The sequence below is a fragment of the Chrysoperla carnea genome, chromosome 5 (genome assembly GCF_905475395.1).
Source record: "Chrysoperla carnea chromosome 5, inChrCarn1.1, whole genome shotgun sequence".
Lineage (NCBI taxonomy): Eukaryota > Metazoa > Arthropoda > Insecta > Neuroptera > Chrysopidae > Chrysoperla > Chrysoperla carnea.
In genome coordinates, this window is record NC_058341.1 from 43165899 (window position 1) to 43193752 (window position 27854).

At 29.5% G+C, this 27854-nt stretch overlaps 1 protein-coding gene across 1 annotated transcript in view; it reads left to right on the forward strand.

Moving 5' to 3' along the window:
• LOC123299894 (glutamate receptor ionotropic, kainate 2-like) overlaps positions 1 to 27854 on the forward strand; it is a 62780-nt gene that overhangs the window by 8407 nt on the left and 26519 nt on the right. The window contains exon 6 of the mRNA XM_044882299.1: positions 20603 to 20770. Coding sequence (XP_044738234.1) covers positions 20603 to 20770 — 168 coding nt within the window. The remainder of the gene's footprint in view (positions 1 to 20602; positions 20771 to 27854) is intronic.

Below are 27854 nucleotides of genomic sequence, written 5' to 3' on the forward strand. Positions count from 1 at the left end.
TCTAAGCAAATTGAGCATCAACTTACGGTCAACTGTCAAATAGAATCCTACTAGAAACAATATGTGGCCATGTATGTTATTGGCATCGTATCACTTTACGCCTCATTCTAGCCGGATGCGATATCCAAAATTATACTTTAACACAAATGACATAAATCACTTCTACAATGTATCCAGTATGGAGACGGTTGATAATATTCTCATGTTTTTAATTTCGATTTAAGGTTTATAGTTAATATCCTTTAAAAAAACATCCTTAAGCACAGTTAAAGTAGCAATATAAAAAGAATTTATAATTCTGAGAAATGTTTCTTTATTTTTCCGTTATTAAACATTATTTAATAATTATTCGATATTAAAAAGTATGCGATAAAAATATTGACTTAAAAAATATTTATACCGTTATTTTGAATGTCCAATGTAAAAGGTCATAAACTGCAGGATAGAAATTTATAAAACTGAAATTTATTTTCTTTATAAATGTGAATTTATAAGCATTTTGTCTTGGATATTTAAATGCCCTTAGAAACGGTCGAAACTTGTTTTTTGGCAAATTTCATTATTATGACTTTTGTAAATATTGTATCGCTAATTTTTATCTACAGTTGGCGTGATGAAGAACTTTGATACACTGCATAAAATCTTAGATAGTTTTTTATCACACTCTCTAGATTTTTTTATATAGAAATATCCAATTGAAAAGGATAACCATTATGATTCATCATTTTTCCGATGACCTAGGAATTTTTTGTAATTTTTGGAAACTTTGTAAATCAAAAAATGTATATATAAAGTTTTATTTAAATCCCTAGTGTTATTCAATCTTTGCATGTCCCCTTATTATTTGACACCCCATTAGCTACCATTGATTTTTCAACAGGTTTAAACTAGAAATATTAATAATGATATGAACTGTTTTTATTGCTTTATTGAAATATTATTTAATTAATTTTTTCTTTCTTTCGATATAATTTGCTCATTATATAACTTTATAGTCTAGAAAAAGTGCAATTAATAATAAACTTTTACTTGAAACAATGAGAACTTTTTTTGAATAAAAACAAAAGTTTCAGATGTTTTTCGTTTGTTTGAAACTGATTAGTTTTGAAAACAAATTTAGAAATTTTTCGACACTAAGAAAACAAATGTTTTTTATTCGATGAGGTTTTTTAAAGAGATTTTTCCAGACATTCTGTAACTAATTTAAAAACACAAAGCTGCCATCAACTTAAAAAATCAAGTTGAAGGTGAAATTATAATTCGGCTTTAAGTAAACATTCATTTTCTCAGTATTAGTAAGTGAGTCTTATAAGTATTCTCAGTATCATACAAATCTTTTTTGAACGCTTGATTATGAATGTCGAAATTACACCAATTTCTACGACTTCAATACGTTGAATATTGATTTTTAGGACTTCAATAATTTGATAAATATACACTCTCTTTTCTGATAAATTTTAAAAAAAAGGGAGGGTCGTGGAACACGTACCACGAACTATGTTCTTTTCGCGACAAGTTATGTACTTACCTATTACCTATTGACCTGACGACTTTCGGCCTGTAGAGTTGGCCCTGTAATCACAAGGCCATACAAAGCAGCATTAATATTTCAAGATAATAAACTATAAGAAGATATCAGTCGATATCGAAATTTTTTTTGTCTAGCTTCCATCCGTCAAACGCGCGATAAGAAACGTAGCCCACTGCAAATAAATAATTATAAATTCAACGAAAATAGATTCATACAATTTTTTGAGATATTACAAAAAAAATTCGAATGCAATTTTGTTACAGGGGTCATGTACTACTGTTGCAAAATGTAACAACCTGTAAAATATAAATTTTGCTAAAACTAACTATTAGGCTATTATAAGCGAAGTTTTTCTAGACTAATAAATTCTAATAAAGATATTGTTTATGGAAATGATGTTATATAACGTTAGTAATATTTTTCAATCAAATAAGCAATTCGAGTTTTATGCATATACATATTGTATTGCAAAATAAAACAAAAAATTATTTAATTATTATTTCCTCAGTTGAAACCTGTTGGAAAAACAATAATACGATCACTGATTTTTAATTTTCTATAATACCATATTTACAAAGTTATGCCTTAGCATAAATTTTTACAAATTGACATAACAAGCTTATTTTCTTGTTCGTCTGTCTATCTATTTGTTCGGTAAAAATATTGTATTTCGCGAAAAAAATTTGGTACTTCGCGACGAGATAAGAATTGAGAGTTTGAAATTGCAGGACATTTATAAATTGAATATTATATTATGATTTAAAAAATAAATAGTGAAAAGGATTTTGAAATTAAATTCATCTTTTCCATTGCTTACACCTTCTCTTGATATACTCACGCCTTTTACCTTTTAATTGTAATTTAAGTAAAATAATTATGTGTGCCCACTATGTTTTTTCTTAAGAAAAAACATTCAAGATGATACCTTGCACTTCAAGTTAAAATAAAGCAATTTAGTTTGCAGTTTCATTATATTTTTAACCTCCGTTCGGCTAAAAGAGAGATGTTCTAAGTTTAACTTGTCTGTAACTCTGTACCATTGTGGCTGTCTGTGGCATCGTTTGTTTTATTTTTGAAGTGTGTGTTCCGCTATGGGGAGAATTGCTGTACTAATGTTTTGAAGTAATGACCAGTTGATTTTATCAATATTACGTCACCAAAATGAATGACTGCGTTTTTGACAGAATAAAAATGATTTAATTTTATGGCAAGTAAATGTGTTAAATTTTGCCAGAATATAATTTTTTATGGCTTTTTATTCGGAAAATCATCATTTTGAAGTGCGGAACCCTTAAATACTTAAAATATGAACAAAAAACATTTCACAAAAAATTTTTATAAAAAAAAACAACATATGGATTTTTATCATGGTATCGGTTCAAATGATCACCTATTTTATTTATACACAATACATTTATATATCTATGCAGTAGTGGGTAGAGCATCAAACTATGTGAGTTGTTTGTTTAAAAAGGTATACTACATATTTGTAATTAATATTGTATATTTTCATTATGTTTTATTTATTATCGTATTTTATCAATTATCATTATTTTACATCAACATTATTTATCACTTCTGGTTACTCGCTAAAAATTATGTATGGCGTGTGACAAAACTATCTCTTATAATATGGGGATACAATGTACAATTTACAAGACAGAACTTCCTTAATTAACATTACTAATTTGATAAATTCCTCAAAAAATATTGAAATTTTATGAAATAACAAACCATAGTCGATATGAAGCATTTTCTCTCCTAGGACTTATATATGGTAGAGGGGAAGAGGGAAATAAAATGAGTAAGAATTGAAAAAAATATCTGCTCCTTGGTCCTTGCCAAATAATTTTCATATCTACCGCAAAAATGTAAAGTGCCAGTAGTATGTAACGTTTGTGCGAATATTAGGAAGCTTATTTGGTATAATGGGCAAACATTTTTTTCAATTTTTACTCATTTTATTTCATCCTTCCTCTCTATCTCGACACCTCTGCCATATACAGGGAGTTCTGTTATTGACTGCAGATCGTCAGCCTACAGAATAAGCTCATAAAGACGAAGGAAAAAGTCATTTACCAATTTTGGATTTGAGCCCTAATTTGGGCGCTACAGGTATGACAAAAATTGATAAATTTGTAAATTCACTGGCTATCATTCGATAAAAAGTAGCCAATGATAAAAAGTAGATATTAATAAATGTCATTTGATAATATTCAACTAAAGAAGGGGTATGAACTGATTTCAATTGGCTTATATTATTTTGAAAAAAACATTTAAAAAATACTATTTTATTATTCCATTGGTTTGATCAATTCCCACTTTTTTTTATTATTATATTTTTTCTTGAAAACATTCGATTCTTAGTAAAAAAACAAATTACGTCACAAAAAGAGTTTTTTTAATTTAGCGTAAATAAACAAGAAACGCCTTCTTTGTGACGTTATTTGTTTATTTACTAAGAATCGGATGTTTTCAAGAAAAAATATAATAATAAAAAAAAGTGGGAATTGATCAAACCAATGGAATAATAAAATAGTATTTTTTAAATGTTTTTTTCAAAATAATATAAGCCAATTGAAATCAGTTCATACCCCTTCTTTAGTTGAATATTATCAAATGACATTTATTAATATCTACTTTTTATCATTGGCTACTTTTTATCGAAGGATAGCCAGTGAATTTACAAATTTATCAATTTTTGTCATACCTGTAGCGCCCAAATTGGGGCTCAAATCCAAAATTGGTAAATGACTTTTTCCTTCGTCTTTATGAGCTTATTCTGTAGGCTGACGATCTGCAGTCAATAACAGAACGCCCTGTATATGTCCTATATCTGCCTCTTTTACGTGCCATATCCTAGAATATTATCAAGGAGATAAATACAGGCGCTACAGTCCGGTTTGAGCTTTGGCCTCTTCGATCACTTTCCTCCAGATTGCTCGGTCCTTGACAGCGGATCCCCATCCAGTGACTCGTATCACCTTGGGATGGTCGATAACTTGATCCAACCATCTGAGTCGAGGCTCTTCGTGCAGCGTACACATTGACATGCAATATTTTCTTGGGTATCCTTCCTTCCTTCATTCTTTGCACATATCCAAACCATCTAAGCCTCTGTGATTTGATAAACTTCACAACATCTTCTCCCTTCAGGATCTCTTGGATTTCTCTGTTGGTTCGGATGCGCCATGCTTCCTCGTTCACTCGGAATTGCAGCATATATCCTTCCTATGATCTTTCGTTCAAACCTTCTTATCTTCTCGTGTCATGGTCCAACTTTCACTGTCATATGTTATGATGGGTCGAATCAGGGTATCGTAAATGCTTACGTAAAATTAGTTTGTTCGTCAAGAGATTTACAAAGTAAGGCCTTTTTCCAATCTGCAACCTTTCTCTTATGGCGGCACTCATTTTGCCTCGTTATGCACCTGTTCTCCAAGATATTTGAATTGCGGTACCGCCTTATAAACTACACCATCTATGACTAAATCTTTCAATGTCCTCCGGTCAATCAAATTAAAAATCTGCGGTGACTTTTATGGTAAGATACTTATCATTTTTTGTATGTTATTTTACAAATTCCATACGTTTAATTAATCTTTAACACAATAAATGGTAAAATTTCACTTTAAATTCACTTAAACTGAATTTTTATTGAATGGAAAAGTAAGAAACATTCCACCTGCTTTCAAAAATTTATTTTTTTAATGTTGAGGCATGGTACATTATGCTGTAAAAAATGCTTTGTATAAAGTAATGGTACCTCAAACGGTTTTTCCTGTGCTTTGAATAGTAATTACCAAGTGCGTTTAAATAAATTTTGGTCAACAAATCAACATTTGGCTAAAAAAATTGTTCTGTTTAACATGTGTAATGAGTGTGTGATTGCATCAAATGAAACATTTATTTTGAAAAGGTTTTTTTTTGCTCCATATATTCGTATTCAAATATATTATAAAACAAGTGAAAACAAACAATTGACTGAGTTAATTGTTGAAATACCAAGTATAGACAATGTTGACTACTCTGTCACATTACACGTATATACATGTCACACATACATAACTGATATAGCCATAACATACATACTTTACAATTTGCGCATAATTTGCGCTCTCACCGGTAAACAGTGGTGTTTACGAAAAAATTTTTCAAACCAAATTGACCTATGATGCCCATTTACGAACTTGACCTAACTTTTTAAATCCTCAGCACGCTTTAAAAATTTCATCTTGATATCTCTTTTCGTTTTTGAGTAATCGTGATGACAGACGGACAGACAGGCGACAGGCAGACGACAGACAGACAGACAACCGGAAATAGAATAATTAGGTGATTCCTTGAACGCTTATACCAAAATAAGTGTTATAAACTTCGGACTAAACTTAATATACTATGTATTTTTCATATATATATATGGTATATATAATATTTCTGTTCAATAAATATTCATTTCTCTTCAATACATAAAATATACAAATAATAAATAATATTAAACACGTATATTTATAATTTTTTTTTATTAATTCAGCTTGATCAGAATCTAATCGGTTACACAATTTTCTTAACAACATTTTGTTTTTATTCAACTTTATAGTCACCAATATACATTTTATTATAATTTCAATTTTTTGTATGAATCTGTGTCATTTCAAAAAATAATTAAAAACATATTATGTTTAAAAATTCCCTGATTAAAAATTATTTAACCAAATTAATAAAATTAAAATATGATTAATTCCTTTATGGTTTTGGTGTAATTATTGTAATGAAAAATGGTGAGTTGATTGGTGCTTTTTTGTGCCTATAGGTGGGTAGTTGTTAATTTTAAACAACGATATTATTATTTTCTCTTGTTCGATTAATTGAACAGTTTTTTTTTTTGGTATTGATACCATGTAATAAATTAATATTTTAATATTAATGATAATGATAATGTCGGATATCCCGATTACCATATTTCCAACATATGAAATAAAAAATACAGCAGATTTTCTATTAATCTTATTGTATGATTAGAGTGTGAGTCATCTCATCATAAAATCAAGTTATGTTTCGTTAAATTATTTTGAGTTATTGTAAGTCGAAAAATATACAAAACCAGTTGATTTGATTATAGTTAATAATATTTTTCAAAATATTTACAAAATCCCTCCAAAATGAAAACTTTTCATACAGGATTATATACAATATCTGCAGAACTATTCGTCCAATAGTTAAAAGACCCCTTTTTTTACACTTTTTGGGGATAAAATTATCCTATGTAGGTACTATCGGATTATATACCTGATATATCAATTAAAAACAAAACTTTGATATAGGCGTTCATTTAATCACCTAATTAGTCCACTTCCGGTCCAACTTGTAAACCATTAGAGATAGAACAAAACTTTAAATATAAAAAATATTCCTTATAAAAAATAAACAACTTTTGTTTGAACCACTATTTTGTAAGCATCACTGTTTACCCACGAGGGCACAAATTAGATGCAAATTTTATAGTATGCATTATGCTTTACTTGCTTGTCGTCAAAAAACAAACAAGTGCGTCATCAACACTGTTTATACATTGTATTTCAATAATTAGTTCAGTCAATTGTTTTTTTTTTCACTTGTTATACATTAATTTGAGACAATTTTTGAGATATATGATACCAGCCAAATATAACCCACACATGCGCTAAGCATTGTGATATTATTTAAAATGAGGGAGTCTACTACATTCAAGATTACATGAATTGTGAAAGAAAAAAATAATAAAATTTTTTTTAACGAATGCTCAGTTTGAGTTAATTACAAATAGGTAGCCAATAGGAACTGTTTATCGTTTGGTAAGAAATTTTAAATCAATCAGTTCACCAAATAATCGAACAACATGCGAACGTCGTCGAAACGTTAGGTTTAATCGAGGGCCCTCCCTAAAAAGTCAGCACAGAGAGCGGGGAGCGTTAGCACAAATAACCATAAAATGCTCTATCAACTTAAAGTTCAATCATTTTTAACTGAAAACCCTTTATTTAGTTCACACTTCAAACGTGTTAAATAAATACACTGAAATGACATAATCAAAAATTCGTTTGCAAATAATCATTAAACTATTTTCACCATAAATTTGATCATAAACACGTACCATATAATTCATACATATTGAAAATTTAATAATATTTTATTGTTATTAATAAACATAAATAATCACATCATAAATATATTTTATAAAAAAAATAATAATATTTATTTTATAATTGGCCATTAATTACCAGACTGTACGATTGTACACCTACTATAGGTAATATAATATTACCTATTACCGTTTATGCAATGTTTTTGTGTTTAATCTGTATTAATTATTTAAACTAATTAAATTCAAACATGCCAAATCAAAATAGTGCATTTATTTTAAAAATTACAATGCATTATGATTGCATACCTAAATATATAGATATAATAGAAAAACTATACATAAAAAACCGTTGATATGACGACATCTGTACAATTGAATTTTTTGGTCACAAAATGCAAAAAAAATAATTAATTAATTCGAACATGCATCACAATCATTAGAGATGATTTTTCTTTATAATTAGTATATGTAAATAAAAACACTGCAAAGGACTTCACACAATCTTCCCTCCCCGTTTTGCAAATTTTTTTGAAAGATGTTTTTTTCTTTGAATTTAGCTAATGGTTTTAGGATCAAAATTTGAGCTTTGAACAATAATTTATATTCGTAAATATACGTTTAAGATAGTACGAGCGCCAAGGAAAGTTATTACTTGTTGATGAAAATGTACCTTCTTTTCAACTTTGATGATGAATTTTATTATAACTTCATGATGAAAAATAAGAAAACAATATATATTTTTGATATGTGCCATGGTTTTTAAAATATCAAGGTCAAATGGAAAAGGAGCGGAATACTGATAAGAGTTCTGGTGGTGCTAATGTAAAGTTACGTTAGCACCACATATTTTAAAGTCAATTTCCAAAGACATGATCGGAATTATTTAAAAAAAAGTGGCACATTATTTCGTATAAACATACGATAAATGGAAGAGTGTTTCTATTCGGAAACAGTAGTAATCATAACAAATGTTATTAATTATTAAAAATTATTAATAATTAAAAATCATAAATGCACACCCTTAAACTACTAACTATATTTTCAAATTTTATCTGTGTTTATTTATATCCATTGTTATTATTTTTTGAATTAGAAACATTAATTAATCCTTTTTTTTTATAGTATTTTATCAATTGTTTTGTTTGTCATTCGATTGATTATCCCACAGCGTTTTCGCGTTTGATGGATTTTATCAGTATCTGTCTTTATAGATTCGTTTTAATTTTGTAAGTAACATAAAGAACAATAACGTATTACGTTGTTTAAAACGGACCTGTCAATGCTAACGATGCAGTTAAGGCTGAAAAGTTTTTGGTTTGCCAACTATGGACCAAGGTTGATAAATTAGGGGTTGGTTTATCAATTTTCACTCAAGGATGGCTCAACATTGACTGTCGAAGTTTTAGTATGCATACCCTTTCTCAAGCCTTGAGTCAAGTTTCTTGGATTTATGCTTATGTTTTATGAAGTTTTGATAGTGTAAAAATTGGTGATCAAAGTCACTAAGCTAACTACAAATACATACAATGGATCAAACTGGCTAATAATTAGTTAAAAAATGTCTCTATTTTATAATAAACTAAAAATAAAAATGCTAGGCAGTTAAAGGGACTGCCGGGGGAAGTGCAAACTTAAAACTCTGGAATGACATAAGGAAACTAAACTTTTATATATAAGATATAGAGCGGATATAAAAATCTATTATAAATAATAAAAAGGAAATGGCAGATAATGTTCTCAAGCAGTCTTCCATCCAAGTACTGACTATGCTAATGTTGCTTAACTTCATTGATTGGCTATGAGACTGTGTTCAACTTTATGTAAATCATGAGGTAGGAATGTCGATTCCAAGATGACATCACCAAACTACAATTTTTACCTTCTATTATTTTAATGATATCACTCACTTGAGTGGTTAACTTCACATCAAAGGCCCTTTTTGCACGGTTTTTAAAGTTTAATACCTAAAAATTCTGATGAATAAGGTAGGTTCAATCGGCCAACAGTTGAGACTCTGTTTGTGCTTTAGAACAGGCATGGGCAAATGTGGCTTAGAGAAGTCCCTCAGACTTTTGTATCTTAAATACGAGTAAGACAGTGACAACCTAACCAGTGACAACCCGTCTCGCTTCCTCCTCTATGAGCAATGCGGACTTGGATAAAGAGCACACAATAAAGTTTATGGCACCCAATAATGTTATAACGGTATAATGGTGATTTCGACTTAAAATAACTCGCCCATGCCTGCTTTAGGAATACTCACTACTATCAAAAAAACAACATAACCAACTTGAATATCAATTTAAATAAACCATTATATCCAAATTATAAATAATATTTCATAATTCCATTAACAAAAATGTAAATAGAATAAATTAATGCAATAAATAAATAAAAAAACATTAAAAAAACAGTAATTAATTCGATCAATTTTACTTAATTTGTTGATGTGTTTGTCTCATTTAAATATTTAATTTATACCTATTTAATTTATGCAGAATACTTTTCACAGTTGGTATCCATAAATGAATGGACTTGTTCTATAAAATTCTTAATGTAATAAAAGACGTCTTTATTTAGGGACAAAAAAATTTGGTTGTAGATTTTGTTAGTTATAAACAATAGCAGAAAGTGTGTACGATGGTATTCCTTTCAAGTATTTGCAATAAATCGGAGCTCAATGTTGATATTTTTGGATAATTCAATGAAACATAGGTTACACGATCAATATACGGCATGAAATTGAAATGGATATTTCACATGGAAATAGCTAACACGCGAAACGAAAGAGCCTTTCAGCACATCACGGCTATTGCATTAACTGCCAAGATGAGGAGGAATAGATGATGGCTCACCTTCTTATTGCCCACCTTTTGCCATGATTGACTCGTTTGGGTCACTCTTTGAAACCTTTTTCAATTTAAAGGCAGTTGACATCCTTACTCTGTCAGAATACTCTTGCTCCTCTTGATTTACTTAGGTGTATCTTAGTCTAAGCCCCTAAAACCTGACCAATCTAACTTGGGATTACACATAAGCGAATAATAGAACGACATGCGTTTCAGAGTGTGGCAATAATTTTTATACCATGCATATATGTAAGTTATACTAAGTTCAGTCCCAAGTTTGTAACGTTTAAAAATATCAATGTTATGAACAAAATTTTGGTATAGGTGTGTATAAAATCAACTAATTAGTCCATTTTCGGTTGTCTGTCCGTCTGTCCGTCTGTCTGCCAACATGATAACTCAAAAACAAAAATGACATCAAGCTGAAATTTTTACATCCTACTAAGGACGTTAAAAGTGAGGTCAAGTTCTTACATGAGTAACATAGGTCAATTGGGTCCTGACCTATGGGTCCGTAGGAACCATCTTGTAAACCGTTAGAGATAGAGAAACAAAAGTTTAAATGTAAAAAAACATCCTTATAAAAAAATAAACTCCTTTTGTTTGCAACATTTTTTCGTAAACATCACTGTTTACCCGTGAGGGCCTAAATTAGGCGTAAATTGTATAATAAGTATTATATGGGGATATCAGTTACGTATGTGTGATATGTATGTATGTGTAATGTGATAGAGTAATCAACACTATAATCAACACTGTCTATGCATGGTATTTTAACAGTTAACTCAGTCAATTGTTTGTTTTCAATTGTTTAGAAATAATTTATATTTACCAATTTTGGATTGGATGTATAAAATGTGCAGTTTTATTTCAATCAATCAATTGGCATCATTTCGCGCAGTATAACAGCAGGGCTATTTTTAAAATTATAGTAGTGTTTTTTAAAAATTATTCAATTAAACAGAAACACAATACAATACGAAAAATTGTTATTATTATTATTATTATTTCACATAAAAACTAAACATGAAATTGCATACGTGTTATTGTTAAAAACATATAAAAACAAAGCTCAGTAGTCATTGATAATAATTTTTATATATTATTTGAACTCTTCATTGGTCAGTTATGCAATGGTTTTTGCATTGAATATTAATTACATATTTGAATGGTAACAAACATTAGAGTAAAAGAAGTACAAATTTTTTAAAAAGAATTTTCTGATTCATTCCTTTTAAAAATAAATTGGTAATACATAGTCGGTGTGGTACTGAAGTCGTGTGAGTGCAACCTTTGTAGCCCACACGACTAAATTCCTAGAGGGGGAAAAACATTAAAAAACAGGTCTTATTGGCCTTCATAGATTATGTTGCCTTCGAACATGTACTGCAGCTTATGCTGAAACGGTCATCATCCCCGTAGATAAATGATGTGTTTTATCCACTTTTCAGATTCAGTTTCTTCCAGTTTTTTATTACCATTAAAAAACGGCTCAACTAATTCTGCTGAAATTAGATCTCTTTCAGTTCTTAAATACGCTATTCCGCGGCGAATAAGCCCAGTCACGTATTAATGTCATAACTGGTTGGCGAGAGTTCATTGGGGATTGTATTGCGAATTCAGGATAAGAAAAATTAAATACTCTTTTTTGTCATTTGGTCTCGCACTAATACAAAAATACCAACTGAGAGAAATTCGCTAGTGACGATGAACATTATTGTTATTATTTTTAATGTGTCTCTGTCCTTTTTTCATAATATTTAGTTCGTTTGTAGTTGTTGTTTTTCTGAAAAATATGTGTACAAATAATTATCATTTTTGTATACATATATTTGAACGATATTGTGAACCCTTATTATAACCTCTGTACATAAGACAAACATGCTGGTTATATTATAGAGGTCTTGTGATCTCTGTTCTAGTTACGAGTTAAATGGTTACCGGAATTCTTGATTTTGTATTCTAATACTATACCAATATAGTTTTGGTCATTCGACTGGACATGAAACATTTTTAAATATTATATTACTGTTCTTGAAAAGGGTGAACTTCTGAAATAATTATTTATAGCATTTTCACAACACTGTAAAATAGATAAAAATAATTAAGTACATGAAAGTAAAAATACATTACATGAAGGAATGGAAGAACTAAAGACGCGTATCATATTGGTACTTGATTAATTGGTAATTAATTGGAAAAGTCAGACGTAGTGTGTGCGATTTTCGCTCTTTTGTATTATACCCGACTGTGCCAGGAAGAGTGTTATGTTTTACGAGCGTATGTATGTACGTATGTATGTATGTTCTGTTTATTTCTTTTCGGTACTCTGCAGTCAAAACAGCTAGATCTTTGGGAAGTGTAATTAGATTCGTCTTAATTGTAAGAGATTAACTGGTCTTATCGTAATTATAAAAGTATTTGAAAATTCTTGCTCAAAAATACAAACTGAAAAGAAAAAAAAATCGTTTAGTTTACATAGAGACTTTATCAATCGGGACTCCTACAGTTAAAGTTGCTGTGTAAACTACTGAACAGTTTTTATTTAACGCAATAAGATTATTTTTTAAATTCTTTATATCTTACAAGATATAACATACAATTATAATGAATAGATTAAATAAAAATTAAATATATATTTTAATATACTTATATAATCTAAAATGTTTGTTTCATTTTGGTTCTCTCATCTCTTTAAATTAGGAAGCACTTCCTAAAATAATGAGGCAAAACAAATAAAAAGTATCTTAGGTTTTTCATCAATTCAAAAGCATGTTAGTTGAAAAAAGTGGGATTATTGTCTGCGTACAGAGGTCGTCGGGTAATTTAAAAAAAATTTTTACTAAATTTTCTCTTTTGTAAAATATTCTGTCTACTACGAAACACGTTTTATGTTCCCTATGTGCAACAGCTTCACGCTTTGCCTATGAGATTGATTGAAATTGTCTGTGGTATTGCCAGGGACTTCAGATTGTATGACTACACGTAGAAAGCGAGAAAGGTACGATTTTTTTGGAAACAAATTATAGTCCTATAACTAATTTTTTTGACCATTTTTTAAAATAATGTGACCAATTCTAACCTAAAGAAAAAAACTTCATACTCGTTTTTCATTAATTAGACCTACACATCTGGAGTAGTTTAATGAAGCAGGTGGGGAACGAATAGTTATCACCCAAAATATCATCAAACAATATGCAAGGTTATAAAAATTTTCTGGGCGTTTATGTTTGACTGATAATATCAAAATCTGTCCATGTTCTCCAAAAATTTGGAACGCGATCATCCTCTTGTCTAGAGCATGAACATATTTATGAATTACCTTTTTGGATTGTAAACATAAGTTTCAATGAACTAGACATGAAATATATATAACACACAAAACCAACATTATCGTTTTTCTTCCACTTATTTTCATTCAACTAGAATTGTCGAGAAAACCTCGAATACACAACACAACGGTGAACACCAACAGTGAACGAAACTACATAGCATGCAGGGTTGGAATACGTACCCACTCGTTCATGTCATCTCATACATGAGAACTAGTCGTCGTGGATATGACCATTAGGAACTTGACCAATATGTTTGTGGCTAAGGAACCCAATGAAGATATTCAGTATAGTTTTATCGCCTCCTAACTTCGAGAACAAGTTCTCAGTAAAAATACCTTCCAAGCGGGATTGAGATGAAGGATTGGTCAAGCCAAAGGGCATAATATTTTTCACCGACGGATCTAACTTAGTGAGAAAAATAGGTTGGGTGATTTTCTCTGAAAATCTGGATAATGGAGTAGCGTGTATCAAGCGGAAGTAGTGATTATCTACGATGCATGTTAAATGTATAAGATTGAACAGTCTCATGTGCAGCGACATAACTTTCTTCACCGCCAGTCAAGCAGCACTAAAACTCTTCAGCTCGATCTATCTAATCTCCAGGGTAGCAAAAGGCTACCGAACGTTCTTAAATTAGCTGGCGGAAAAAATGAATGTTAACGTGGTATGAGCGCTGGGACGTGGGGGCAGTCCAGGAAATCATGAGTCCGATGAGCTTGCTAGAAATAGCACAATTCTGTCGGCCATAAGCATGAATTGGCAACCAGGAGTTCCGTTTGTGAATTGCAAGCTACTCTTTAAAGAGTATCTTAAAAAAAGTGCCAATCTTAGACGATATATCCGTCTTTACTATACAAAAACAAATTCAAGTCTAAAATCGCGTTTTCCTCGAGTCATGTGAAAAAAAAAAGATAGTCAATCTGGAGGACTGTCAACGGAAGTGAAAACTTAAAACTTTGAAATAATTGTTTTTTTTAAATTTTTTAATTAATTATAGTATTAAAACTTTCATAATTTGTAAATTTCAATTATTAATGTGTGTATCTCATCCTAGAACTAAGTGTTCTCAATGTTCCTTAACTTCAGTGATCGAGTGATTACCTTTTTCAATCAAACTCTATATGGCACCAAAACCGAACATTGTTAACAAAAACTATGCTATAAAAACCCAAGATGATCTTAAGTGTATTAAAAAAGAAATTCCAAATTTTATACGTTTCCAATTTCTCATGTCAAAGTTATCATTTAACTAAGAACATTATGGAATTGAAGTATCTTTAAATTCAATACGTTTATCTATATAAATATCAAATCGCCCATATCTTTTGTTCTGGTACTATCACAGAAATATTCGCGAGACCTTTAGTGAAAAGTTGTAGGTACCTAAGAACATAAAGATATTCCAATAATATTTTCAATTTTCGATGTAAAACCAATAAGTTTCACTCAGAAATTTCATAAAATGTATTGGCGAGAGCTCACACCATTCACATTTCCCATACTCCACGCTATCAAGCGACTGTTCTATACATAATATATCCCACATTAAGTTTTTCAGGTCTCTCTCTCCCATTCCACAAAACCTTTTTTAAACCCTTTTTCTAAATTGTATATTAAATATTTCAGATTCCTATTTCGAAGTTTATTTTAAATTTACATTTTATATTTCAAAACTTTCTCATATTTTTGTGTGTCAACTAGTTTTGTTGTTGTTTTGCTCATTGTGTGTGGTGTACACTATGTATGGTCGGCTGGGGTCGGTCATGTGTTGGTCTCATTTTGTTTTTTCGGTTGTTTATCTATCTTTTTATACCTTTTATACGAAACACGACAGGGTATATGAAGTTTAGTCCCAAGTTTGTAACGTTTAGAAATATTGATGCTATAAACGAAATTTTTTCATAGGTGCTCATAAAACCAAATTGCTGTAGTTTGCCCGCTCGCGGTCTGTACGCCTGTCACAATAATTCAAAAACGAAATGAGATACCCAACTGAAATTTTTGTAGCGTATGGAAGACATAAAAAAATGAGTTTGAATACGTAAATACAAAACATAGGGAGCTTGGCTTTTGGCTCTTGGATCCTTAGCATCCATCTTGTAAACCGTTAGAGATTAAATAAAAGCTTAAATGTTAACAAGTGAAAATAAACAAATGACTGACTTAATTGTTGAAATACCTTATATAGATATCGTTGTATAACATTGTAGTGTGGATTAACAGGCAGCTTTCTTTGAAGATTTTGAAAAAAACTACCATGAATAAAACTCCTGACTCCTTTGAAACCCTCAATATTATCAAATAGATTAAATATCAAACTAAAATTAATAGTCCATTGCATTTACGAAAATCGAAGACGGGTGACCCAAAAGTTTATGCCACCAAATTTTTTTAATTCATTCAATAGCTAGGTTGTTTGGAGACAATCTTTTTTTTGCGTATTCGCGAAAATAACCCTTACACGACCATTAATAGTGCAACGTAGAGAATTCAAGCTAATAACGTGCTAAGAACGTAAAGATGATCTTGAGTTGGTAACTGCGCAACACATAGGTCAATTGGAACTTGGGTCCGCAGGACCTATCTTTTAATCCGTTAGAGGTAGAATGGAAGTTGAGTTTTAAAAAATGTAACTTATAAAAAAATAAACAACTTTTGTTTGGAACAATTTTTCGTACACATCACTGTTTACCTGTGAGGGCGCAAACTATGGTAGAAAAAGAAACTCACGAAAAACATTTTGACTTTGAGAAATTTGTTTAAAAATGCGATTCAAATTTAAAAAAAATAGATTGTAGAAAAAGATTTGAGTATAGATTCCAAGTATATAAAAAAAAATCTTTAAAAAATTATCTATATAGGATATTTCAACAATTAATTCATTCAATTGTTTATTTAATTTTTTTTTTTTACTTTATATTTGTAGTATTATTTTCACTCTTTTTTCTTTTATTTTTCCATTAAATTAAACAAAGTGCAATAGAGGAGAGAAGCCATAATCGTATTTATAATCAATTATTATTAATATTTTTCTAATTTATTAAAATACATCATAATGTTCCATTTTGGCAAGCGGTTTCCTAAATGATACTCAACTATCTCTTAAACGGTAAAATGGTCCTGTTATTAAACACATAGATTATTATTAATTTTTTGTTGTTGTTGTTGAAAATATAATAAAATGAATAGTACCTCACATTTTACTGCTCTATCTATGACCATAGAAATTAAAGATTTCTGTAAAAATTTAAAATAAAAAATATAAAACAATGCATGGCCATCCTTTCTGATATACTCAATAAATTAGAACTATTTTACACTTAAAAAAATTGAAAACTGTGCATATATTTTAGCTGTGTAAAACAATCCTCACGAGCGTTATGGAAATGGGATAAATGAGATCAAGAGAGAGTCGGAGGCTATAAAGTGGTAGCTTTTACTTTTAAGCTCAGTGAAGCGGGCGGGTATCAAGCTAGTATAAAATAAATACACAAAATATTTATCATCACCCACATATTTTAAATTTATTTAATTATTTATATTTGTTATAAATTCCTGCTCGTCTAGCTAGCTCATTCATTGTTGCAATATTTATATAGGTTGCTTTTTCATAATAAAATTTTCATAATAATTTAAATACCCTAGGAGCTAATGATAAATGTATATATTCGTCATAATAATTAAATATTGGATTATATGCATTTGCATATTTGCTTTAAAGTATTTTCTTCTGTTAGACCGGTATTGAAAGTTAAAAATGGGTCGGTATTCTGGGCTAAACATCACCCGCATTTATTAGTAACATTCTCTCAAATTATATCTAGCCTACTTCGATAATTTACATTGACGTTTGCTTCGAAAAATAATGATTTAACTTGAAATTTCGAACTTTGGTTCCAAATTAAACCAATTTTTCTAACATTTTAAAGGTCAGCCAAAAATTTTGTTTGATGCATTACTTTTTATTTTTTTTGTTTTTGTAATTTAAAAAAAAAATTGAAAAAAAAAAACAGTTTTTGTAATCCCCAATAACGGAGGCTAGGAACCACTACCCCCCCCCCTCTTGAGAGGCTTATTTTTTTGATGAAGCAATTTTTACAACCTAATAAAAAACTTTCAAAGAAGCAAGGCTATTTCTTTATTACCATGATTTCTATTTAATCTGGTTGTACTATCAATATTTTCCCGCAATATAGGCCATCAATGTATTCTTTGAGAGCAATTACGTTTCTTATTCGACGCCAACTATAACCCTAGCTGGTACTCACTATCGTCGATTTCAAAATTGCTCGCATGCAAAATATTAAAGAAAATATTATTTAAAATTTATTTTTATTTTTTTGTTTTGTTTTTTTTTTTTTTTTTTTTGCAACCGGTTATATTTTTTGAAAAATTTCTTTAAAAAGCAAACATTCTAATTTTGAAATTTAACTGGTAAGATTCACTTTTATATGCAGCGGTATAATTTAAAAAGAATAACACGAAACATTTTGTTCGAACGATTTGTATTAATTTCAAGAGAAAAGTTACGTATTCACAATAACAAATTCCAGAATACCTACGAAAGTAATAGGGAATATTCATGTACTGCTTGCACCGTTATAACAATTATACAAATTTATTAAAAATTTATACAAATATAAATATTGTTTAAAAATGCTGTAATTAAGTGTAAAAAAATATTTAAAATACATCATAATTTTGAGATATTTAACGCAGTTTTTTGGCACTTTCTGTTGATGATGTATAAGTACGTGATATGTCAATTGGTGACAGTTCAATGTAGAATTTACACTCGTTAACATTAAGTTTCATAATAAAAAGCTGTAGAATAATAGAAATTAATGTAATATCATACCAAATGTAAGTAATTGATGCCACACAGTATGTCAACAAATTTGACAAGCCAGTACTATGATGTCACGTCCGTTTAAAAATTTGAATTTCCTGTTTTAAAAATTTTTCTCACTGAATTTGTACTTTTATTAATTAATTTTAAGTAATTAAAAAGTAATTAATTACTAAAATAATGATTTAGTTGAATTGTCCAGCCAATAAAGTTACGGAAAAAAATATTTGAACCAAATTTAAATTTCATGAATATTCCCTATTATTTTTAAACTAAGATGTTTGTTATACAGAATTACAATATCTAATGATGGTCCTCAATAATATTTTATCCATGTTTCCCTCATAAAAACCAAATTTCTACATAACGTATACAATACGTCAATTTTATGGTATATAAACTTGCTTCAGGTAAAGGAAAATAAATTGAATTTTCCAAAAAGTGACTATAATAAAATATGGAATCGAACACTAATAGTGATGTTAGTGTTATGATGAGCTTTATATTACTAAATATTAACACACTCATGATGTCATAATGATGATGTATTATCGTCAAATTCTTCTTATTTTTTGGAAACTCAATTTATATTTTTGCGTGATAAAATAAATGAATTTTGTAATATTTGACGACAACATTTTTTTAAACCAATAGATTCTATGATGATAGGTATACACTACAGCTACTAGGAAATAAAGTATTGGAAAATTTTCAAAATTTATGGTTATTTATGAAAAAATAAAATAAAATAGAATTTGTGTATATTGTAAAGTTATCATGCGTGTAATAAATAGGGCTAGAGAATATTTATGAGTTTTTTTTATGTATAAATTTTCGATATGTAAACGACTTCAAAAATGTTGAGTGTTCTAAATACAGTTACTTTCCAAGGCATTTTCCCGAACGGTCTAAGGCATTAGTCTTTGAACATTGGACTATTTAGACTTAGGTTGCTGGAAAAACCGTTACGTAGGTACTGTCGCAAAAAAAGTCAAGAAAATTATAGTAGCAATTTATATTATTAGTTTACATTTTGACAGTAGTTTTCAGTGTTGTGATGAATTCATAACGATACAATTGCCGTAAAGAATTCATTACCACACTAGGGCAGTAATGAACTTTTTTTCTACGCATACTGAGTAAGAGAAGCACTTCTTATCTCACGGGCGCGGCGTAGATAAATGACAATATAGACTCATATAATACTCTACAAATGTTAAAAACTTGATTCCTCCGTTTTATTACACACATTTTTGAAGTCGATTTTTACTTTACATTATATTTTTAAAAAAGTTTTTTCTATTTTTACATTTAAAAAAAATCTATTTTTTGAGGAAATTTTTTATCTTCTATTATTACAAACTTTCTTATATCGTTAAGCTACTTAGGCGGCTATTTGTCGAGTATTCAAAAAAGAAATTATTAGTCCAAACTGTTTTTTTTTAAATGGCCTGTGTACTTATTATTTGTGTTTTGTTCATTAGCTTGTATACAATTAAGCGTCAAAGCCTTTCATTTATATAATTAATTTTTATTTCAAAGGTATCTTTTATTTGTATTACATCGTTATCGTATCAGAGAGTATTTTCTTTTGAAGCTTAGAAAAGAACCAGGAAAATTAAAATAAAATTTATAGAATACCTAATAAATTGAAAAAAATCGAATTTATTAATTTCGTGATTTTCATATATTTGCATGAAGCAAATATTAAATTTTCGTAAATATCCTTAAACAAGATGTTGATACTCAATAAAAAGAAAATCACTTCTACATTTTGTAATAATAGTAGTGATAATATCAGGTTTACCTTACAGTGGTTTTTATTTCTGGTATAACATATTTAAATACTTTCAAGACCTTTAATGCATTTTTTATTCTACATTTAAAATTTTAAATTTTATATTTAATTTTCAGACAGAGATGGCATTGTTATATGATGCAGTAGATGTTTTTTATCATGGCTTAATGATGGCTGAACTGAATCAATCAGTCCGCGTGGATTCAATATCTTGTGAGGATGGCGGTGAAGATGGATTCGACCAATGGTCCGATGGTGAACGTCTTTATAACTATATTCGAGAGGTATGCCCTTTACTTAAGTTGTTCTTGATAGACTGAACATTTTAGAGATGCGTTTTGAAATACGTTAATAACACTATTATTCGAATGTATCGAATTGTGGTGGAAACCCTGCATGGAGTGTGTACAAATAATATGTGAAAAACCTAAAAAGCCCTTAAAAGTTGAAATGCGGTGTGTAAAATTTAAGATGAAGACTACCCCATATTTTCGTTATTAATTGGAATATCCATTTGAGTATGGCGATGGTTCATATTTTTCCAGACACTTAACTAAAATTTGGACTTTTAACTCAGCCTACTACAAATGAACAAAAAATATTCTTTGTAACTATTTCTAATAACTTTTTTTGATATCTCTAACACTAAGCAAAATATTAATAATCAGTCCTATATTTGTCAAATTTTTAGTAGGCTGAGTTTAAAGTTCTTATTTCAGTTATGTATCTTAACCGAAATCTAACCTATCAACCTGTATGGCTGTGTACATATTTCAATTGATATTCCTATTAATAACGAAAATATGGTGGCGTTTCCATCATAAATGCTGCACAATGTATAATATGAAGATTGAACTTAAATTGCTTTATTTATTTACAATTCTTTATGTGCAGTGTCGCATTAAGCGCCGCTTTTCTAATATTTTTCTGATCAAATTATATAGTTAAATTTTTTACTTGTTTTAACGGCATTCAATAGGCCAACCGTTGTTTTAAGCGATATGAACATTTTTATATTTAAGTGAAAGTATGTGCTAATGTATAGATCTAATACTCGTTATTTCTAACTAATTCCAACGAGAGTCTGTCGGTATAATCGATATATGAATCGATAAGGTTCAGAATAAAGTTAATAATGATCAAAATAAATTTTTTAGGGTTCAAAATAGCATTGTTATGCTGTTTTGTTCAACTGAAAAAGTATTTACAAAAATTGGAAAACTTAACAAATAAGTTCATTGACTTCTTATCCGAATGATGGTCATTTTTGACATCTAGTAAGTAGGATCGATGAACATTTGAAGAAATTTTTCCAAAAGTCGCTAATATAGGCAATATGATCAAATTGAAACGAAACCATTATTTATTAATAATTATATAATGTACACATAGGTGTAACAACTAGCGCGGTGCTAAAATTCGGTTCTGTACGCAACGAATTTTGAATTCTACATTATTTGAACCTTCATACGATAACGGTACGATTTACCCTTCTTTAACTATATCAAATGTTAATTTCGAAAAAAACACGTAGATATCTACACGACTTGACTACTATAAACTATATAATGTAAGTTATCACTATAAATTATTACTAAAGGGGTAAATAAATATATATACACATTTGAATTGCAGATTTGATAATTCGGTAGGTTTAAATTGTCTACAATTATTAAAATAAGATACCAAATCAACTATATTATTATCAATTCCTGTGATTATATTCAAATGTTATGCCAATATTGATCTAATATTCCCTTATAATAATATCTTAATCCCTTCTATAATAAATGGATACGTTAACGAAATTCTATTTTATCAAAAAGTGAAAGTTAAAAATTGTATTTTATTAACACAAAAACGGTAATATCATGAGCAATTAACTCGCGTTATGATCATTTTGTCCACGCTCGATTTGAAACATTTTCGCGTCCTTAGCACGCTGTAAAATTTCAACTTGATATCTCTTTTCGTTTTTGGGTTATCGTGTTGTCAGGCGGATAAACGGACAGACTGACAGACAACCGAAAGACAGACTAATTAGGTGATTTATGAACATCTATACCAAAATTTATTAAGAAATTTTTTACGTATAAGTATAGTTAAGAGTCTAAATGGCCGAGCGGTCTAAGGCGCTAGTTTTAGAACGTTAGGCTATTTAGACTTAGGTTGCGGGTTCGAATCCAGGCAGCGGCAGTGTGAGCAATTTATAATTAATGGGAGTGCAGAGTTGATCACATTGTCGTCGCTTGGATAAGAACAAAGCAACCGACTCCACCCACATCAAAAATGTAATTGTAAATATGTTTGTAATGAAATAAATAAAGATAAACAAATAATGATGTGGGTGGCCTCTGTGATTAGACATGCGTCACAAAAGCGGAGGTTAAACCCCCATTATTATTATTATACCAAAATTTTTGTTCGTAGTATCAAAATTTTTAAGCGTTACAAACTTGAGACTAAAGTTAGGATACCTTGATATATATTACATATATTCGTTCTGTGCGTAGTCATGGTAGGGACAATAAAATCGATGCCAGCGCTTCCAGTGAAAAATTTTGGCGTTAAAGGGGGCTGTTATTACTAATTTGCAGTTCTTTACATGTTAATGTTATAGAAATGTCAAATTAAAATTATTGTAAAACACGAATTAATTAAAGTTAATGCATTAAAAATTGTGAAAATAAGCAATCAAATTGCACAAATATTAGTAAATTATCATAATTATTTATTTAAATTTGTGAGACAATAATATTAAATTTTTAATGTAAGTCTTAAATTACAATTATATATGCATCCATACAATTCTATAATTAAAGTAATGTATCGTTACCATGGAAACGAAACTCACGCATAGAGCGAATACATGGTTTAAAAAATTGGATAGAATATTATTATAAAATTGTAAATATAATACGGGATCGGAATCATTATTATTCTGACTACATAATATTATTATTAAAAAGTTATCCGAGAAGAAAATCTTACACGAAATATTACATGGCATTATTTTATAAAATTATATTTTGACCATAAAACCTTTAAACTTTGTGTGTCTCATTCTAAAATATAATAATAATATATATAACATTATTTACATTTGCATTTATTTACATTTAATGTTTTTAGAACATACAATATGGTGTGTAAATGTAAGTTGTACTATACAACTTATTACATGAAGCTTTGTTATTACTTTTGCATATGGCGCGTCGAAAAATCCATGAACACGAACTTTCTGCCAAGTGGCAAATAAAGTATGTGTATATCTGGACAAAAAGTGGATCTTAGCTAACCACCTGGAAACAATTCAATTTTTCATCATGTTATGCTGTTTTAAAGCAATTTTCCAGTTTTCGAAAAAAAGCTTCCATGCTCGATCGTCATATTGACAGTCTGCGGAGTCTGTTATTTTTTTACATTATTAAAATTTTTCGATAGAGCCGGTCAGGATTCTTTTTGTCTGATTTTCTTCAACTTTTGTAAATTTACACTAACCAGCAGAAAATGTAGTTAAGATAGAATTACTCAAAAAAAGTATCCCACTCTTGACATTTCGCAAAAATTTAAAATGATACCTTAAAGCATCAATTAGAGAGGATACGAAAAATTTATAAATTTAATTTTATGATATTAAAAATTGTAAAAATGTCTAGTGCAAAAATATTTTGCTTGATTACCTATAGCATGCTTGTTTTCATCTAAGAAAAGCGCTATTCATAGAGCGTTGACATTTTTGAGTTAGTTATTAACTGTCAAAACGAATTTTACTTCCTTATTTTTCTAAGGATAGTGTTTTTTCTTCTTTTCATCGCCGATCAAAATTTTGACCCAGCATTAACAATTCGATAAGTTACCTATTGAATTTCGTATATCTAACTCAAAAATGGTCAAATAATAGCTCTCAGTATTCTCCACATTTAATTTTTTTATATTTCTCTATAAGAAATTTGTCGAGGAATTGATGTTTCGAATTGCATTAATGACCTGCCGAGGTGGTTTAGAAAACTTTAACTACAAAGACAACTCGCAGATTTTATTAGAATTTTATTTCCATAAATTTCCCTTACTATAGTTATATTCAGTTATAGTGGATGATAAAAATTTTGGTATAAAGTTGTATTCTGCCAAAATCGTATAATTCTGATTCAATTCTGATTCTGATTCACGGAACCATACTTTGGCGTACGTGACAGACAAAAAATATTGTCCATAGTTTGAAAAAATTCTCTAATGCAACTTTTATTCTTCAAAAATATTATACGCATTAGTAAAATAAATATTTAGTACTGAAAATTTTGTTCATTTATAGCCAGGTAAAAATAAACTAACAGTCATAAGTACAAAGAAATAAGTAATGAATAGTTAAAATCTTATAATTTTATCATAAAATTCTTGTAAAGTTTCCCAAACAATAGTTAAAATAAAATAGTCATTCATAATTAAATAAATAATAGCTTCAAAGAAGAAGAGTTCTTAAAAAAATCAAGGTGCATTCAGAAAATTATTATGCTATTGGAAAAACCGAATGACGCAAAAACATTTCTGTGTCTGCCATTTTTTGTTTCATAAAAGTGCATGTTAAAAAAACGAAATTGCACTTTAGTTATGATCCACTTTTTTCCGACTTTCTTCGACCCCAGCCCCTCCGAAACCGCCATAATTTCTTTGGTTTCCCAAAAAGATTAGTTATAATCAAAAGACATTTAAATTTATATAAAAAAATTGAGAATATATAAATGACGAGCAAGATTACTCTTATTTATAGTTTTAAGGTGTTTTGTTTCCCTAAGTATTGTAAGAAAGTTTTGGTTTATTGCACAGTACACACATATAAACCAAATACATGCTTTGTAGTCAAATAATGTGATATTTTTAGCTTTACAATATCACGCAACTACAAAAATATATTGTGTGCAAGTGGTGATTATAAATTTTATAATATAGATATATCTCTTCAACCTTCAATACTCTAACTATGGTCGTCTCTGTTCATCAAATTATGGATCTTCGATGAACTCATAATTGAATTAAAATTTGTTTTTATACCATCGATAACTTTATATTTTTATGGTATTATTATAAAATACAAAATTTTCTTAATATTTTAGATAGTTTTTTATGACACTCTCTAGATTTTTTGATATAGAAATTTCCAACTGAAAAGGATAACCTATATGAATCATCATTTTTCAGCCAACTTTGTACGATCAAATAATTATAAAAAGCCCGATGACCTCAGAATTTTTTGTTATTTTTAGAAACTTTGTTAATCAAAAAATGTATTTAAAAATTTTATTGAAATCCCTAGTATTATTCAATCCTTGCATATCTCCTTAAGAATTTTTTCCACCTTCAAACTTTTCCACATTCACTATGTTCTTCTCAATATTATTACAGAATTTTTATTATATATTATATTTTTGGACCGTTTGTTGTTTTTAAGTTGTAATTCGAGATTTAATTATAAAGACGTCATATTATCATATTATTCTCTTGTATAATTATCATGTATACATGTGTGGGTGTTTGATGGAGAGGTTTAATGGATGTTGTTGTGGAAATGAGAATAGGATACTATTGTGGTGGTCGTTATACGAATAGGAAATATAAGGACACATACATACATGCATATAACATATACCTACATGGGTTCGTATGTAGCTACATACAGTTAGTTAACTGAGTATGTTACTGTGGTACAATAAAACGGTTGCAAATAACAACAGTCATACATACATAACATTTGTATGCTTTAACACCTTTGGGATTTATATTCTTCATTGTGTTTGGAATTTTTAATTAAGTGTATATTATTATATTATACTAATTGAAACTAGTTAAAAAATTTATGATGCAATTGAAGAACCGATTAACAGTATTTACCTTGGCCTTAATTCACCCAAGTCTGTATATGTATTGAATACTACGAGTTTTCCACCCACTCGTTGGGAAATTTCAATCTTTAGATTGAAAACTAAGACTACCGCGTTATAGACACTTCCCTTGCTGTCACTTCTTAGATGGAGGAAGAAGCGTACTTGTGGTACTACAAAACAAATATGGTCTGGGAAGAATCGCAGGTGTTCCGAAGATCTTATATTACTTCCAAGGGCCTCTGTTAGCAAAGTCGGCTATTACAGGAAACTGGTTGAGCGGCAGGCATGCTGAACGCCTGGACCTGACAGTGTATCACGATTACTGCAGGAGCTGTCACAGTGGCGAGGAGGAGGAGATAATGTCCCATCTTCTTTGTCATTGCTCAGGTCATGCCATGAGAAGACGGACTTACTTGAGCCAGCCTCTCCTTGACGGCATCTCCGACCTAGATTCCGACAAGACAGCCACTCGAACCTAACATTACCACCATATTATTATATTATACCAATTGAAACTATAAGTTATAAAATTTATGATGCAATTGAAGAATCGATTATTCTTTAGATTGAAAACTTTTAGATACTTAAAAATAGAAATTAAAAATATGCAATTTGCATAAATAATATGCATTTTATAATTTCATTTTAAATTGACCGTAAATATTCTAAATTCGCAATTCGGTTAATAGTGATGAAAATGATTTCAAATTTGTTACTCAGGAGGTTTTCGGTTTCTGAACATGAATATTGCAACAGAATTGATCTCCGATGTCCCCGGTACCCCGGATGAACGGTATCCTCGTCGTGTCTTGGAGTTTTGAGGAAAATTTGTTATGTAATCAGTCCAAGCTCATTACTCGGAAATTTTTGGGATCGTTGAACACAACCGAATTGACGATCGAGGAGACGACGGGGATACCGTTTACCCAGAGAACCAGGTACCTCGGAGACCAATTCTGAAAATGCAAATATAAAATGCATATTATTTGTGCAAATTGCAAAATTTTTCTTATAAATAAATTTAGGTCATAAAATTTCTTGACGCTCTAACGAATCGAATGCAGAAAATTCAAATCCGTCTAACTGTTCTAATTTTTCGTACTTGGACTGTTTTTAGTGTGTTGTGTCGTTTCTGCGAGTAACTTGTAGATGACAGCGGATGGACATAATAATTAGATACGTAGATTATGTAAAACTAAAATAATACAATGTACCTTGTGTGTTTTTGAAATTATTGTTATAACAATGAGACGAGAACGAAACACGAACACTAGAGGCTAGACAATAACCATTGTATGTGACAGAAGACCTTTAATCAGGACCGTGCGGTGAAATTTTAATGAGGTAAAGTCTCTCTCAGATGACAATAATCCTTATTTTAATCTCAAATTTATACATAGTCTTTCAAATTATTTTTAATTTGATAGTAGCTACTCTGAATTCATTTTATTTTACTTTAAAAACATAAATCGCTTATGACCGAGAC